We start from the raw sequence: 18,018 nt of genomic DNA on the forward strand, positions 1-18,018 counted from the left end.
AAAAAAAAAAAAAAAAAACCTAAGTTACTTATGTAGGGGCTTGGGATGTAGTTCAGCTCAAGGGTATCGGTTCAATTCCCAGCACTGCAAAAAAGAAAAAAGAAAAAAAGAAGCTTAAAAAAATGCCACATAGAGCCAGGCATAGTGGTGCACACCTGTAATCCTAGCACTTAAGGCTGAGGTTAGAGGATTGCCAGGAGTTTGAAGCCAGCCTGGACTACCTAGGGAGAACCCGTCTCAAAAATAAATATAGCAAGGCAGGCAACATCACAATTCCTGGCTACAAAGCCACTGTGATAAAAACAGTATGGTGTTAGCAAACACACACACACATACATGAACAACAGACTTGTGGATGGAACAGGATAGAGCACTGATGGTGAATTTATGGCACACGGCCTGCAGTGGGCATGAAGAACCCTCAGTCAGCACATAAACCAAGATGCCCCACATCACCTCTGCAACTGGGCATTGGGTAACTGCACAAAAAGCACACCACATGCAAACTTACCTTTCAATAAGAAGTTACATCATTCAGAACTCTGTGATTATATTTTTCTTTTAAGATGAATGATGTTGATGTATGAATTTTTCTTTCTAAACTAAAACATTAGTATTTGGGTTTAATTCAGTTATTGGCACTTCATGATAAGCAGGTTTTGGGTTGAAGTCTGGGCACCCAGTGTCTAAAAGGTTCACCATCACTGCAAAGAGGGTACAGAAACAACTCCAGAACACCCAGCTACCTTGTCTTAGACAAACTGGCAAATACTTTCAGTGGGAGAAAGACAGCCTATTTAAGACATAGTGCTGGGGAAACTAGTTATCCACATGCAGATTGAACCTAGACCAGTATCTCTCACCCTCCTCTGAAACAAGATGGACCAAAGATCTAAATATTAAAAAAGAAACACTCTACTGGAAGACATAAATAAAACTCTTGAAGAGATAGGTGTAGATAAAGACTTTCTGAACAGAACCCCAGTTGCGTAAGAAATAACACCAAGAATCAACAAATGGGATCATGTCAATTTAAAAAGCTGTGCAAAGCATAGGAAATCATCAACAGGGTAAAGAGACAACCTACAGAATGGGAAAAAAATTTGCCAGGTACTCATCAGACAAAGAAGTAAGATCTAAAGTATATATATAAAACTCAAAAAAGATTACCCCCCCCATGGGAATAATAATATCCCTTAGTTATTGACGGTTGATCAGGTCTGCGATCTCCTGAATAAGTGTATGGCAAAGGCTCGATAAAAATAGGCAAATGGAATGATTTCAGGGCCCCAGCAGGATCAAAGCCCTCTCACATAATTCAAAATTCTCTCTGGGCTAAGACCACGACCTTCTCTGGGTCGCCCATATTTATTCAGTTATCAGAAGGGAGGGGAGTACTCAAGAAGCTCAGAATCACTCAAGGACTTCTCTAAGTAAGGTATGAAATTAATCCACTGAAGAATGAGATGCCTGAGGCTATAGTCTTCATCTAGTTGAGATCTGACCCAGGTGTCCTTGGCTGTGATCTTATTTTGTCCTTTGAGGTTTACTGGCTTCACCCACCACTACAGGTTCTAGTAGGGATCAGTGACTCACAGAGGCTCACTTACTATGAGTCCGCCATTTCCAGATAAGGAGCCTAGGCCTTGGACAGATTCACAAGTGAACACAGAAAGCCAATTGGTTAATACTAAATCCTGCTCAGAGCCACTTTGTAGTGGTCTCCAACAACACCCCCCCCCATTTAAAACCTTAACTAAAAATGGGCATTTTCAACGGACAGACACTTCTATGTTGTACAAATGGTCAATAAATATGAAAAACTATTTAACATCACTGACAATTCAAGAGAGGCAGCACTGAAATTCCATCTTACTCCATAAAGAATGACTATCTTTAAGTTAGCCAGCTACAAATGCTGGAGAGGCTATGGGGTAGAAGCTTTGTTGGTAGAAGTTTAAACTGAGTAAGTATGGACATTCCTCAAAAGACTGAAAATGGAAATTCCATTTTCCCTACTCATTCGCCTTCCTGAAAGACTTAAAGACATTGTATGGGAGTAACACATGCATACCTATGTTTAGAGCAGCACAAACTGTATTAGGTAAATCTTGGAAGTAGCCGATGTGTCCGTCACCGATGATGGATAAAGAAATGTAAGTGGGTTTTGGGTTGTAGTTTGCGCACTCAATCTCTAAAAGGAACACCATCCCTAGAATAGAGGATGCAGAAACAACTCCAGGAACTCCCAGCACAATGGAATACTACTCTCTCTTGAAAGTTAAGCTTGATTCATTTGTAGAAAAACAGATGCACCTTGAGATTCTACCATTAATGAACTAAATCAGACATACAAGCTTATCTATAGCACAGTTTCTCTTATATGAGAAACCCAACACATAAAGTGCAAAATAAGAGACAATAGGTAAAGAGGGAAAAAATTGTACTCCTGCATAGCCAACATATCTAAAAGTGTACCTTGGGGTAGTATAATTGTCTAGTGTGTTTTATGGCTGTTAATCTGTACTTATTACAATTAACTTGATAAAGACAAATATGATGCAAGCAAAAAAAATTTAAAGCAGGAAAAAATTACGTGTTATGTACATGTAACAATTCCCCACAATGAATGTCTGCGTTGTATACTGCAGACCTGTACTAAAATTATTTTAGTTAAAATACTTTTCTAAAAAAAGAAAAATAAATAAATATAAAAATTTAAAAAAATAAAATGCCATATAATGGCATTTTATTTGACAATAAAAATGTACGAAGTACTGATAGGTGCTATAACGTAGATGCATCTTAAAGGCACAATGCTAAGTGAAAGAAACCAGTTTCAAGGAACTACAGACTGTATGGTTCCACTTATATGAACTGTCCAGAAGAAGCAAATCTACAGGGTAAGGAAGATTAGTGGGCTGGGATTGAGATGGGACAGGAAATGGAGTGACAGCTAATTGATAAAAAATTCACTTGTGGGATGAACATGTTCTAAAATTGATTGATGTTAGAAAAGCTCCGAATAAACTAAAAATCACTTTAACTGGGTGTATCAAAAAGGTATTAAAATATTATATACTATTAACATTTGTCTTATCCTCAAAAAACTAATAACTGATATCTTTTCATACAATTAGAAGAATGTGCAACGGATTCTAATGACAATTCCAAAAATGAAAATCCAAAATAGATCACAGTTTAAAGGAACTATTCTGTGGAGGACATCATGCCTTTGAATGTATAAATTCTCCTATGTTTAAAAATATCTATTTAGCCAAGTGTGGTGGGGCGTGCCTATAGTCCCATCACTCAGGAAGCTGAGGCAGGAGGATCTTCATGAGTTCAAGACCAGCTTGCACTACATTGTGAGACCTTTCTCAAAAAACGAGCCCCAAAAATGAAATAAATAAAAAATTTAAAAATACGTATTTCACATATTTTATTAAATGCAGTATGAAACGCACAGTGACTGTACTGACCCACCTTTCAGAACCCTAATTCTGTCTCCTAAGAAAGAGCTAAAGTTTAGATATCCCCTGATTGATTTAAAACTCTTGTAACCAATTTGCAATAATAACTATTGCTTAAACGCTTTTCAGTGTACATTCAGCACACCAAAGAAATACAAATTTAAAGAAAAATCCAGTGTCTGATAATATTTTTCCAGCTCTCAAAAAAATTGGTTAGCACCAAGGTAGATTCTTCTTACTGAAACCCTTTTTTAAATAAAAATAAAATAAAATAGAGATTTTTCCGTACAGAAAAACCTAAACGCTTCATTCAGTTCCATTGGGAAGACAAATCCTTTCTTACAAGAATGAAAAATAATAGATTATAAACTGTTAATAATGAATAAATAAATATAAATTTCACCCTCAAGCAAGAACGTGTACGTATGTGTACTCCTAAGAACCTGTAGCGAGCTCCACTTTCAACAGCGCCGCTGGTGTAGTGGTATCATGCAAGATTCCCATTCTTGCGACCCGGGTTCGATTCCCGGGCGGCGCAATTTGACTTCTTGCCTCTTCACACTTATCCTGAGTTTTATTTGAGGAATCTTAAATCTTTTTTTTCCCTGGGCATGTTTGGGTTCCCAATTCCTCTGCATATTTCTATTTCATCATAACTCATTATTGAAACATTTCGGTCTGCAGCCGCGAGAACTTTACACCAGGTCTTGAAACAGTTAACTTCGCGCCTGCGCCGTCTGAGCCGTCCCAGCATCGAGAGGAAGAGCGGCTGCGCAACAAGTGAACCTATGGATCGAGGCGTAGCCTGGCGGCCGCGAGGTTAAACACAAGGTTATTCTGCGCCTGCGCGGCCCGGGTCACTTCGCTGGCTGCTCCCAGGCTCCCGGCTGGCCGCCATCTTGGAGCGGGGCTTCATTGTTCGCGCTGGGCCGGGCGTTTAGGTGTGATTGCCGCCGACGAGGAAGGCGGAGTAACCTCCGGTCAGCCGCGAAATCCCGCTACTCCTCAGCCATAACCGCTCCAACGATTTGGGAGGTAGTGAAAGGAAGGGAGCTGGACCCAGAGGCGCCGCCGCAACAGCAGCAGCCATGGAGGACGAGATGCCCAAGACTCTGTGAGTCTGGAGCAGCAGTGAGGGAGGCGGGATGGTGGTCGTCCCGGAGGGAGGCCTCGGCCCTGCGCCGCTCCCCAGCCTATTGTTCTCCGTGGACGCCGCGATACGGTGGTTCCTCTCCTTAACACACAGCTGGAAGCTTAGAGCCGAGACCCGGGCCGAGCGGACAGACGGAGGGAGCGCGGCGCCCTCCGAGTTGACCCCGCGCCGCGGCTGCCCCGCTGCGGCCTCGGCCGCGCCGCGGGCTCTCAGCGCCCCAGACCTGCAGAAAAGACTTTTTCATTCAGACCATTTTTTAGAACACGGCGGAGCTGCTTTTTGTCCCCTGCTCTCAGTCCCCCGCGCACCTCTCTTTAGTTCTAGCCTTCATTTTCACTTGATTTCCTCCTGAAACCCTTCCTTTCGTTTTCTTTGCGTTGGTAGGATTTTTTTTTTTTTTTTTTGCCCCTTGAGACCAAGGTAAACTTTACTCTCGTATTTGCCAGCTGGAAAAAAGCCAGACATCTCTCTCTATCCTCTCCTTGGCTTTCCTTCTGTAGCACCCCCGACCCTCGACCAAAAAGCCTAACCGGACGCCCCAAGGATTTTCAAACTGCTCCTTAAAAATGAAATCTCGCCCGGAGGAATAAATGTACTGAGGGGAAGTGGATTTAATACGGGTTTATAGTCGCCTACTGCTCTTTCGATTGACGAGTTGCTGATCAAGCAGTTCGCACGAAGCAACAGTTGATACATAACCTTACTTAACGTATTTAACCACGTCTTAAGGACTTTTAGTCGTGTTAATTAAATAATCTGAGCGAGGGGTGTCTTTGTCGGGCAGACTCCCCAACCACATTCTTTGTTTTTCAAAGTGGTACTGTGTTATTAGATGATCTTCCCTTTGTTGCATTTCTCGCAAAAGGAGAAAAAAGGGGGGCCTGAACGTGTTTTTATTTGCTTTTAAATTTTATTCTTTTGTGTATTTGAAATTTGCAACATAACGTTTGTTACGGACTGCGGACAGATGGTAAAGTGAAACAGATTTAATGTCCTCTCACACAGTTAACATTGACCTGGCTTTTGTTTTTCTTTCTTTTTTTTTTTTTTATTCTTGAAATATTGGCAGTTTGGAGACTCAGTGCATTAAAAATGCAATTTCAGTTTTCTTTTTGTAGTTCTGTAGATATTAAAGTTCTGAAGTACGTGTGTTTTTTTCATCGCCAAAAGGTTTTCTTTTCAATTTTAAGTTAATATTTCTAATGTATATGGAAATTGTAGCTGACCTTATTTTCTTAGCACTTTAAATATTTTTGCTGGTTTATTTGATAATCTGTTACCTTTGAGTATCTTTTTAATAAGGACGCAGCGATTAAAGCATGACCTTTGTTTTTGGAAAGATTGTATCTTTAGATGATTATTCCCTAAGAAACTTAAATTCATGATGTTTACGAAAACATTTTTTCCACTTGCAGCATAGCTAGCGGTGTGATAGCAGCATATTCGGTTAAGTCCTACTCATTTTAAAATGTCTTTACATTTAAAATTCTTATTTTGTAATTTCAGAAACTGCTAGAAATATCTGGGAACTTAACTTTTTAGTACATTGATTTGAGAATATCAGATAATGAAGACAACTCAACATTCTCAGGCCAGTCTACAAAAGCAGGTAGTTAACTAGTACTACATTGGAGAAAAAGGACTAACTTTTGGCAGGGAAAATAATGGAGTTTTGTTCATTCATAGTTACTGAATGCTTTGTATGTGCTAGGCTCTATGTTAAGTACTCCACATGCTCATTTACTTCTCATTAAAACTCTTCGAATTTGTAGCCAAGGAAAAGTTAAGGTCAGAGTTTGACTAACCCACAGTCATACACCTTTTTGATCTTTATCTTGAAACTCTACTGTCCTTGGCTTTTAACTCAACACTGTGAATAATTTTGCCTCGTACCCCTTACTAAAACACCCCATTTAAGTTTTTGGGTTGTTTTGTTTTTTGGGTTTTTGGGGGTTTTTTTTCCTCCCTAAAGTACTCCATGATCTGGATTACCTGTTTCGGTCCCTCAACCCAAACCCCCATTCTTACAGTCAGGCCCATCTTGATTGAGGATAGGTTCCAGTCTCTTTTAGGTTTTCTCGGCAGTATTTTTACTCTTGTGTGCTTTAGTGGCTCTGAAAGTCAGAGGCTTTTAATTTGTGCATAGCACAGTGTCTGGTTTGTGATAAGTGATCAATAAATTTGTTTAAAAATCTGGTACAATTCGTGCAGTGAAAACGAGATTTTACTCAGTGTTGAGAATAAAATAGTCTGAATTTTAGCATCACTTGTTTTCCTAATTGCTCAAAGCAGATTTGCCGCATCTCAGTGTTCAGTAGCACCTTGTTCAGTTAGAGATTGGCAGTGTTCAGCTTCTTGTAGTTAATACTTCAGGAACATTGTAAGAAAATTTTCTTAAAGTTTATACTTCAAGGCTACCGTTTACTTTTCCATGGTGGCCGCTCTTACACTTTAGGGTAATACTGCTTTCCTTACTTTTACTTGGCCAAACTCAGCCTATTTGTTTTCCTATCTTTGATAAAACTTTGCTACCATTATAAAAGTATGTATGTATATTCTTCAAGATTATTTTGAAGAGTGTTCAAGATAGTTATTAAGTTCAAACATTTGTAGTGAGTGGATGGGTAATGTATACTTACTATTCTCATGTACAAACTTGAAATTGTCTAAATGAAAAAATAAAAATGTGTATAGTGAATATGATTTGGCCTTGGTCACTTTAAAAACATGTGATTTGTGAATTAAAAGCTGCACACTAAACTGAAAAAAAAACGTTGTTGGTGTTAGCTGATGGACGTTAATTCCCTCAGACCCAGGCATCTTAGTGTAGTTACTCTCAAATGCATGTAAGACCAGTAGTGCATGTCTGTAATCCAGCACTTGGGAGGCTGAGGCAGAAAGGTCGCTGTGAATTTGAGGCCATCCTGGACTACATAGTGAGATCCTGTCTCAAAAAACAAAATATGTGAATATTCTTTTTAGAGATAACTATATGAAAAAAAAGAGAGAACTATATGGTTATTGTGAACTTTCTTGTTTGCTAAGAATGTAGGTCTGTAAATTACAGAGCAACTTTAAAGGCTCCAGCTGAATAATAGTTGTATACTAATATAAGCCTTACCTTTCCATCACCCTGTGTATATTTCATCTTACTATCCACCCCATCTCCTCTCCAAATGCCTTTGGCCTTGTAATCTGTATGAAATAGCATCTTTTTTGTGTTGAGTTGAATGTGACTGTTCATGTTTTTTTGGTCTTTTTTTTTTTTGAGGCAGGGTCTCGCTATGCAGTTCAGGCTGTCCTTGAGCTCATTTTGTAGCTCAGGCTGGTCTCAAACTCGTAAGGATCCTCCTGCCCCAGCCTCGCAAGTGCTGGCATTACAGGTGTGCGCCACCACGCCCGGCTGTGACTATTCATTCTTAACGGGAAATTGGATTGCTAGGGAAGAAGGCTAAAAATAATGTTAACTAAAAAAAAAAAAAAGTTAACTTAAGTGAAATATTTAATTGTTGGATAATACTTACAATGTTTCCAAATAACTATTGGTATGCAAGCTAGAAGCAGTGGTTCATACCTATAATCCTATGCAGGAGGCTGAGGTAAGGAGGATTACAAGTTCAAGGCCAGCCTGGACAACCTAGCGAGACTCTCAAAAATGAAAAGGGCTGGGTCTGTAGCCCTGTGGTAGATCATCCCTGGGTTCAATCCCCAGCAGTGCAAAAAAAGGCAACATTACAATCTTTCAGTCTGGGTATGGTGGCGCACACCTGTAATCCCAGCACTCCAGAGGCTGAGGTAGGAGGATCATTGCGAGTTCGAGACCAGCCTGGGCTACAAAGTGAGCTCAAGGCCAGTCTGAACTGCATAGCAAGACCCTGTCTCAAAAAGACAAAAAAAAAAAAAAATCATTTGGCAATTTTTGAGAGCATATCTCGTGGGTATCATTGTTCTTGGAACTGGTGATACAAGTTTGTACAACAAGTCATTTAAGAACTTACGTTAATAATTATGTCAGATGTTGACAAGTGCTATGGAGCAAAGTAAAACCAGTAGGGAGAATGGGGTGGACATTATAAAGAATAGTAAAGTCACTCTTTGATAAGTGACACTAAAAGGAGAGCCGTTAATGTAGTTGAGAGAGAAGCTTTCTTTTTTTTGGTTTGTTGTTTTTTTGTTTTTTTTTTCTGGTACCAGGAATCGAACTGACAACCTTGCGCTTGACAGGCAGGCGCTGTGTCGCTGAGCTAAATTCTCAGCCCGGAGAAGGTTTCTTAAAAGAGCCAGTGGCCCATGCTTATTTGCCATGCTTATTGGATAGCCTGAGAGAGTGAAGAGTAGATTGATTAAAATGGGAGTGCAGGGTTCAACAGGAGATAAGGCCGGCTCATACATGGCCCCAGGGACTATGTCTTTTATTTGAAGGATGATAAAACCCATAAACAGGAGTGATATAATATTTCTTAACCATTAAAAGGACAAAAATCAAATAGAAGGAAGCCAATCCAGGCGAAGGACAGAAGGGTGACTTATAACTCAGTACTGGTAGAAGTGATAAGAAACGGTTGGATTTTTCCTGGGTGTGGTGGCGCATGCGTGTAATCCCAGCACTCCAGAGGCTGAGGCAGGAGGATTGCTGTGAGTTCGAGGCCAACCTGGGCTACAAAGTGAGTTCAAAACCAGCCTAAATTGCATAGTGAGACCTTGTCTGAAAAAAAGACAAAAAAAAAAAAAAAACCAAAAAAAAAAAAAAAGGTTGGATTTTGAATATGTTTTGAAAAATCTAGCAATAGGAATTACCAGTAGATCGAATGTATCATGTGACAATGGCATAAACAATCAGTGAGTCTACTTACAAATATATAATATTAGTTACCCAAAGTGTTAGTTGGTTGAGCCAGGCATGGTGGCATATGTGAGCACTCAGGATCTCCAGGAGTCCAAGACCAGTCTGAACTACATAGTGAGACCCCATTTCAACAAAACAAAACAAAAAGCTTGTTGCAAAATAGAAGTAAAAAAAAGTCTTGAGCATGGATAGCCCCTGAGATCCACAGTTACAGTATTAGATACATTTGTTCAAACATATTTGTGTGTTAACTACCAATGAAAGAGGTACTAGAGCCAGGCATGGTAGCCCATACCTGTAATCCTAGCACTCAGGAGGCAGAGGCCGAGAATTGCCATAAATTCATGGTCAGCTTGGGCTACATAGCAAGACTGTGACTCAAAAAAACACAAAAAATAGGCACATGCCACTACTCCCCACCCTAAGACTTAAAAAAAGTATTAAGGAGACCTGAAATTCTATTTCTTTTAGAGCTGTCATGTTTTTACTAGTAGCACTGATGATTTTTCTGCTGAATCTCACTTCTCAGATATTACTTATTTTGAAAAATTAAAAATTATAGAAAAGCTATAAAAATAGTATATTAGCCAGATTTGCCTTATTTTGTTTTGGGGGCTGAAGCATATGATTTATTTGAAGACATGACATTTTAAGCTTAAATACTGCTTATTTTCTAAGAACAAGAGTATTCTCATATATAAGCATAATACAGTTCTTCCCAGTAAGCAGATGGCATTGATACATTATTACTATTATTTACAAGTAGTGCAGGGAATCAGACCCAAGTGTTTATGAGTGCTAAGCTACTAAGCACTGTGCTCTTCCATTGAGCTGCACTCCCAGTTCCAGATACAGTATTAGCCAACGTATAGTTTATGTAGCCACTTGCCCAAAGAAGACATGCTCTTGTTTGAGTGTATGTGTCCTAGGAGCTTGGTCCTGGCGTGGCAGTGTTAAGATGTGGTGGAAACTTGGGGCCGGGGATATAGCTCAGCGGCCCAAGCACTTGCCTGGCAAGCACAAGGTCCTGAGTTTGATTCCCGGTACCAAAAATAAATAAATAAATAAAGATGTGGTGGAAACTGTAGGAGATGGACCTGCTAAAAAGTGGGGAGGTCATGGGGGTACTACCTTGGTAAGGGATCAAGTAGTTCTTGCAAGACTGATTATTAAAAGAAGACCAACCCACATGCTAGGTCTCTTCTGTATATGGTTGCCTCATTTTTCACTTCTCCAGTGTATTGTGATGTAGCCGGGGGTCTCATCAGATACCAATACCTTGATGTTTGGTCTAGGCAATGTCACATATTTTGTTTTAACAACACAAAACATTTTCTTGTTCACTGTCACTAGTTGATTCTCTTCTACTTCTGTTTTTGCACTTCTCCATGATGTCAGATGTGTGACAGTAAATGCCAGTATAGGATACTCCTATCCTTGCTGTTAACGAAGTATCCATGGAATAGCTAAAAAGATACTTCAGAGCTGGGCGTGATGGCACACACTGTAATCCCAGCTGCTTGGGAGGTTGAGGTAGGAGGATTTCAAATGCTATGTCATCCTAGGAAAGTTAGTGAAACCTCCTCTCAAAATGTAAAAAAAAATTTGCGAAGGCTTGGATTCAATTCCCAGTACTGCCCCCCACCAAATAATCTTCATCAAAAAAATTAGGCATTTGAAAAATAAAAATTAAATATAATGAAACTACACTTTTGTTTGATAGTGTAGTAGACATCTTTTTTTTTTTTTTTTTTTTGTACTGGGAATCAAACTCAGGACCTTGCGCTTGCCGGGCAGGTTCTGTGCTGCCTAGCTATATCCCCAGCCCTGTAATAGACATCTTGACAGAAAATCTGGTCCAGTACAAGTTTTTATAGCAGGAGATAAAAACAAGTATCAAGGAAAATAAGCATAAAAAGAGTTTATTAAAAATACATTAGGCTCTCAGAATTTTCAGGAAAGTCGTAGAACTTGACTAGAAGATGTTTAAGAAAAGAGAGTATCACGTGATTTTGCATCACAGTATTTAGGTCCTGATCATAATCACCCTGCAGACTATCCCAAGAAGGACGCTGCAACCACATTTACTGAGGGTGAGCTGCCACAGCTTCCCTTGACACTGAACATGAGGCTCTGTCCCCAAAGAGATTGGATTGATTGATTGATTGATTGATTGTCTTTTTGAGACAGGGTCTCCCTATGCAGTTCAGGCTGGCCTATTGATTGATTGATTGTCTTTTTGAGACAGGGTCTGCCTATGCAATTCAGGCTGGCCTTGAGTTCACTTTGTAGCCCAGGCTGGCCTCGAACTCACAGAGATCCCCCTACCTCAGCCTCCCGAGTGCTGAGATTATAGGCATGCACCACCACACCAGCCCTTTTTTCAGATTTTATTTTAGGTTTCAGGTTTTACTGAGTTGCCCAGGTTCGCCTTGAACATGGGGTCCTCTTGCCTCCATCTCCCAAGTAGCAGAGAGTGCAGACATGTATCACTATGCTGAGCAATCTGTGCTTTTTAAAGCCTTCTCCATGGAGTCTGTGCCCAGGATTACTGGTATCTCTGACCTAGCTTGCATCAGGTGCACATACTTTTGCTCAGGGAGGCCTACAAAACCTACTTGGCACATGCCGGGTGTAGTGGCGCATGCCTGTAATCCCAGCACTCAGGAGGCTGAGGCAGGAGGATTGCTGCCAGTTCAAGGGTAGCCTGGGCTGCATAGCAAGACCCTGTCTCAAAAAGACAGAAAACAAACAAACAAACCTACTTGGCATTTTCAGGGTGATAATTTCTCTTAAAATAGAAAGGGATCCAAAAGGAAAGAAACCATGATGCATAAAACTTAGATCTGTACCTCAAATAGGAAATTGTTTAGCCTCAGAAACAGAATAGTATGACAAAGTGGAAAAACTAAAACATTTATGTGTAAAAATATAACTGTAAACTGTAAAACATTTTTATAGAGTATAAGAAACTAGTTTACTTTTCCATTGAAAGTATCTTAGGTATAAAAAGAATGTAGATTTTATATTTTGGGAGCGGCTATCTCAAACTAGTATTTATTTAGCAAATAGACTTGAAAAGTAACATTAAGATGTTTATAGCTGGGCCTGGTGGCTCACACCTGTAATCCCAGCACTCGGGGAGGCTGAGGCAGGAGGATTGTCTCAGTTCAAGGCCAGCCTGTACTACATAATGAAACCTTATCTCAAAAAGAAAAAAAGAAAGTTTATAAAAATTTGAGGTAAAAACGAGAATATTCGTGTGCTGGGTTCAGTCCCCATGTTTGTTTATTTGCGCAAGGAAAAATAAGGTTTTGTCGTCTTGATTTCTTTAATGTAAAGCTGTTGTACTGTATATGTTATTTGTAGTTACTGCAGTGATATCCAGTGTTGAGATAGTTTTGTGTACAGTGTCCTCCAAAGAGCCTATAGTTGCATGTAGAGTTCATTGATAAAGGTTTTAAGAGCTCATAGACTATAGCAAGCCCCGTTAAATGAATAAATGTAAAGGCAATAGCAGACTATTTCTTTTGTGTGTTTGGTTTTTGAGACAGGGTCTTACTATAGAGTCCAGGATGGTGTTGAATTTGAGATCCTCCTGCTTCTGACTTGGCCTCCCTAGTGCTGGGATTAAAAGCATGCACCAACAAACTGACACAATGTACTTCTCTCCTTCCCTCCTTCCCTCCTCTCCTTCCCTGTTTTAAACTATGGACCTGCCCTAAGCTATATCTATATCCTCATCTCGTGTTTTTTTTTTTCGCCAATCCCATTTTTAAGACACAGTCTCACTTAGTTGCCCAGGCTGGGCTTCAATTTGTGACCTTCCTGCCTTAGTGTCCTAGCTTGCTGGGATTATAGGCATAAGTCACCATGCTTGGCTGGGAATTTCTTATAGGGACAAAAGTTGGTAAGAATAGACACAGATTTGTGTACACAAAACACAGAGAACTGAGCTAGCACAATTCTCTCGCAGAGTCTTCAACCAACTTCTAAGTGTTAAGATCTTATACAACCATGGTACAGTTACCAAAAATAAAAAATTGACTTTGGACCTTTTGGTGTCACTTGCCTTTAACCCCAGCCCTCAGGAGGCTGAGGCTAGGTCAGAGATACAGGTAATCCTGGGCACAGACTCCATGGAGAAGGCTTTAAAAAGCACAGATTGCTCAGCGTAGTGATATTTGAGCTCCAGAATTTCTGACCAGACTGAGCAACGTAACAAAACACTGTCTCACTATATTTCCTTTAAAAAAAGAACTTGATACTGGTACAATATTGTAAACAGGCTTTATTCCATCTTCCCCAACTTTCCCACGTTTAATACTTTTCTATTCCAGGATCCAATGCAGGATACCACGTTACATTTAATTGTCATGTCTCTATTCTACTTTGAAACCTAAGGAGAGATTTCATGACCTTGATATATTTGAAGGGTACTGTTTTGCCCTATATAGTGACTGCTTTTTCCTTAGTATAGTCTGTTGGTTTGAAGTCTCTAAAGCCAACTCTTATTCAAGAAGAGAAGAATTGGCTGGGCATGGCAGTACAGACCTATAATCCCAATACTTGGGAGGCTGAGGCAGGAAAGTCATCCCAAGTTTAAGGCCAGCCTGGACTGCATAGCAAGACCCTGTCTCAAACAAACAAACAAAAAAAGAATTAAGCTATATTTCGTAGAAGAAAATATATGGAAAGAATTAGATTATAGGCTGAAACCTCCATGTTATTTGTTGAAAACATAATAAATGCTTTTTTGTGTGTGTCATAGTGGGGATTGAACTCAGGGCCTTTGCGCATCACTTTCCCCCTGCCTGTTTTTTGAGACCAGGTCTCACTGTATAATTCAAGCTGGTCATAAACTCATTGTGCAGACCAGGCCGGAGTTGAACTCATTCTGATCCTCAGACTCCCAAAGTTGGGATTAGAGGCATGTACCACCAAACCTGACTTTTTTTATTTATTTTGAGATCCCAAGCTGAGCTGGAACTTGGTCCTCCTGCCTCTGCCTCCTCATGTGCTCACATTATAGGTGTGAGCCACCTTGCCTAGCTTTGTGGTGTTTTAATAATTTTCTCTCTCTCATTCCTGGTATATTTATTAATAAGCGCTATGCAAGACCGAGCCCTTTTTCCTTTAACTATGATCCAGTCAAGGATTCTACATAGTGTTTGTCAGTACAAATTTTAGGTATCTTACTCAAGAATATCTTACTTATTTTTGTTTTTAATTAGGACAGTGGTATTATTTGAGGGTTAGTTTTGTTCTATTTGCTTTTACTCTTGTGCTTGGGGATTAAACCCATGTTAAGTATGTTGAACTTCACCCTAGGCCCAGGATTCAATTAATTTAATTTATTTATGTGTGTGTTTGTTTCTGCAGCACTGAGGATTGAACCCAAGGCCTTTGCACTCATGTACATCCCAACTCATTTTTGTTTTTTATTTTGAGGCTGGACTGGAACTTGTAATCCTCCTGCCTCTGCCTCCCAGAGTGCTGGGTTTACATGCATGTGCCACCACATCTCACTCAGGACAATTTCTTGAAATGATCAAAGTGTCTTACAAAAGTCCACATCTGGATTTCTGTAATTGTTTTTGTATGCCTAATATCCTATAAACTTAAATCTAATTTTAAGCTTGATTAAATTTAGGTTAGACTTTTTATGTGAATACTTTATTGGTAAAACTGTAATTAGTATTCTATAATTTCTCATTTCCCATCTGTAAAGTAATTTAAAATTTGATTGCTTCGTAGTAATAATAACAGCTACCACTCTCATTTTGAAGGTGGGATTTTCCCTTTGCAATGAGTTAAATGTGTGATAATTTTAATACCCTGCGCCGGAGATTTAGCTCAGTGGTGCAGTGCTTGCCTGGCAGGATTGAGGTCCTGAGTTCGATTCCTGGTACCCTCTCCTCAAAAAAAATTTTAATACCCTGTCAATAGACATTTCTGCACCAACTTTTAACGTAAGTCAACCCACTAGGGCTTATATATTGTTCCTACTGTCCTTGTATATTTATTAGCTAACACTCTTCTGTGAAGGAGAGCTTTTTCTCGTTAACAGAGGCCGTTAGATCGCACTGTTAGGGAGTTCCCACTAGAAAGGCAAGATACATACTTCATTTTTAACCTTTACTGGTTTTCAGATGACCTTAATGTAATAGTAAACTCCAATGCTGACAAATTGTGGTTGAGTAAATGTTCCTGTTGCTTTCTCTGAAGTACAGTACCATTATTCTCTCTGATCTTTAAATATTATTTATTAGCACACCTGTAATCCCAGCACTGAGGAGGCTGAGGCAGGAGGATCGTTGTGAGTTCAAGACCAGCCTGGGCTACAAAGGGAGCTCAAGGCCAGCCTGAACTGCATGGTGAGACTCTGTCTCAAAAAGACAAAAATAAATAAATAAATAAATATTGTTTATTGTTTCTTAAGATTCAACACTTCTCCCTTTACCAACTAACCTACTACAGTGGCTTTATAGTAAGCATCTGATACGTGTTTGTTGAACAGTAGAAAGAAGAAATTGAATCTATACTTTGTGAACATATACAGATGTTTATTTTTCTGGGGAGAGAGTTTATACCATTCATCAAGTTCTGTGAAGGTTACCTGACAGAACAATGAGACACTAGTTATTGGGAGACTACGCTGTGATTTCAGAAGTGATAATTTTCTTAACTTTGTAACATGCCTAGAGGTTGTCATTTGAAAGTCCTGTTTTAAAGATTATAAGCCCTTCAAATAAAGTTCATCTCAATCACGTTGACTTGTAATGCACTATTTATATTAATTTAGTTACTCAGCAACTCAGATTATCTGGCATCTTTGTACTGTATCCTCTTTCACTCTGGGTGAAGTAAAAGATTTCTCTCTCTTTGGATTTTTTTTGCACCAGGAATCGAAATCAGGACCTCATGCTTACCAGGCAGGTGCTGTGCCACTGAGCTAAATCCCCAGCAAGATATCCCATCTTCTGTGAGCATCTGCCACACCTGAGAAGCAATTTGCTCATGATTTTTTGTTTTGTTTTGTTTTTTTGAGACAAGGTCTTGCTATGCAGTTCAGGCTGCCCTTGAGCTCACTTTGTAGCCCAGGCCGGCCTTGAATTCACAAGGATCCTCCTGCCTCATCCTCCTGAGTGCTGGGATTACAGGCATGCACCCCCACACCTGGCTTCTTGTGATTTTTTTTTTTTTAAGTTTGTCCATTGGGTTCCCCTTCAGTTCCTCAAGCTGAAGTCTCTTCCCTATTTTCTCTCCATACCCTGCCTGATAAATCTGCCTGTGTCTCACACACACACAAAAATTCGTTCATTGCATTACCGAAGTCTGCATAAATCGGACAGTGTTATGAAATCATATCAGATGAATTGAAATTAGAAAGTTGATGTTCTCGCTGGGGATTTAGCTCAGCGGCACAGTGCCTGCCCAGCAAGTGCAAGGTCGCTAGTTTGATTCCTGGTACTAGGGAAAAAAAAAAATTAAAGTTCTCAGTAATAATACAGAAATGGAAATAATTATAGTGCTTTGCAAGATTGAGTATATAAAATATTCTAAAGAATAATGATTCATTTATAGCTGGGTGTGGTGGTGCATGCTTGTAATCCCAGCACTTAAGAGGCAGAAGCAGGAGGATCACCCAAGTTTGAGGCCAGCCTGAGCTACATAGTGAGATGCTGTCTCAAAAAACGGAAAGGAAAAAAAAAAAAATTCACTTTTAGGTGGGTTTGTTGTTTTTTGTTTGTTTTTTTTGGTACTGGGAATCAAACTCAGAACCTTGTAGTTGCTAGGCAGGTACTTGTGCCACTGAGCTATATCTCCAGCCCCTCATTTGAATTTTAAAATTGTGTCTTCAGGCTGGTGATACAGCTCAGTGGCACAAGCACCTGCCTGGCAAGCGCAAGTTCATGAGTTCAATTCCTGGTTCAAAAAATAAAATAAAATAAAATTGTGTCTTCCTAAGGTAAGTCTAGATATGTAAACAGGCAGTAGGTGTAGTTTTAAAAATCTTGACTAAAATACACAAGCATATACTTGTACATTAGCTTTTCCTCTATTAGCAGTGTCTAATATGTTTGCAAATAATATGTTTTATATCTATTTGAAAGATTTTAAAGTGTTGACAAACTTTTATAAATGCTGTAGTTTTAAGGAAAAGATTCATGCTCCCAGAATTTATTTACCAGTAAGCACCTTTAAAACCAGTAATAAAAAGCAGCAAATCTGAATTAGTAAACTGCTTTTCTTTCTATTTCAGATATGTCGGTAACCTTTCCAGAGATGTGACAGAAGCACTAATTCTCCAGCTCTTTAGTCAGATTGGACCATGTAAAAACTGCAAAATGATTATGGATGTAAGGGTATTTTACTTAGTTAACTTTCTTTTTAGATATATTAGAGCCATTCATTCTAGGATTTCTTAGTTTATATCTAAATTTGTCAGAATTTTAGTGAATTTAATGAGTTTTTTGTCAACTAAATTTAATTTTTTTAGCTAAAGAGACTAGAAGCAGTCATTTTTATAGCAGATGCAATTG

At 39.4% G+C, this 18,018-nt stretch overlaps 1 protein-coding gene and 1 non-coding gene across 9 annotated transcripts in view; both read left to right on the forward strand.

Annotated features, from left to right (window-relative positions):
- The first annotated feature begins 3,940 nt into the window (after positions 1-3,940).
- On the forward strand, positions 3,941-4,011 carry Trnag-ccc. Its single transcript has one exon. It is a non-coding gene; the product is annotated as a tRNA-Gly (tRNA).
- A 285-nt stretch (positions 4,012-4,296) lies between these two features.
- The window catches only part of Tia1 (TIA1 cytotoxic granule-associated RNA binding protein), a 33,123-nt gene continuing 19,401 nt past the window's right edge, over positions 4,297-18,018 (forward strand). For 2 of the 8 annotated variants that reach the window (XM_005385618.2, XM_005385621.2), the window contains exons 1-2: positions 4,303-4,587; positions 17,739-17,841. In XM_005385618.2, coding sequence (XP_005385675.1) covers positions 4,562-4,587; positions 17,739-17,841 — 129 coding nt within the window. In that variant the 5' untranslated portion in view covers positions 4,303-4,561. Of the gene's footprint in view, positions 4,588-6,132; positions 6,236-17,738; positions 17,842-18,018 lie in introns of all 8 variants that reach the window. The other 6 variants (XM_005385620.2, XM_005385622.2, XM_005385623.2 and 3 more) reach the window with 5 other exon arrangements.

Source organism: Chinchilla lanigera, unplaced genomic scaffold (assembly GCF_000276665.1).
Source record: "Chinchilla lanigera isolate Chin_1 unplaced genomic scaffold, ChiLan1.0 scaffold00023, whole genome shotgun sequence".
NCBI lineage: Eukaryota > Metazoa > Chordata > Mammalia > Rodentia > Chinchillidae > Chinchilla > Chinchilla lanigera.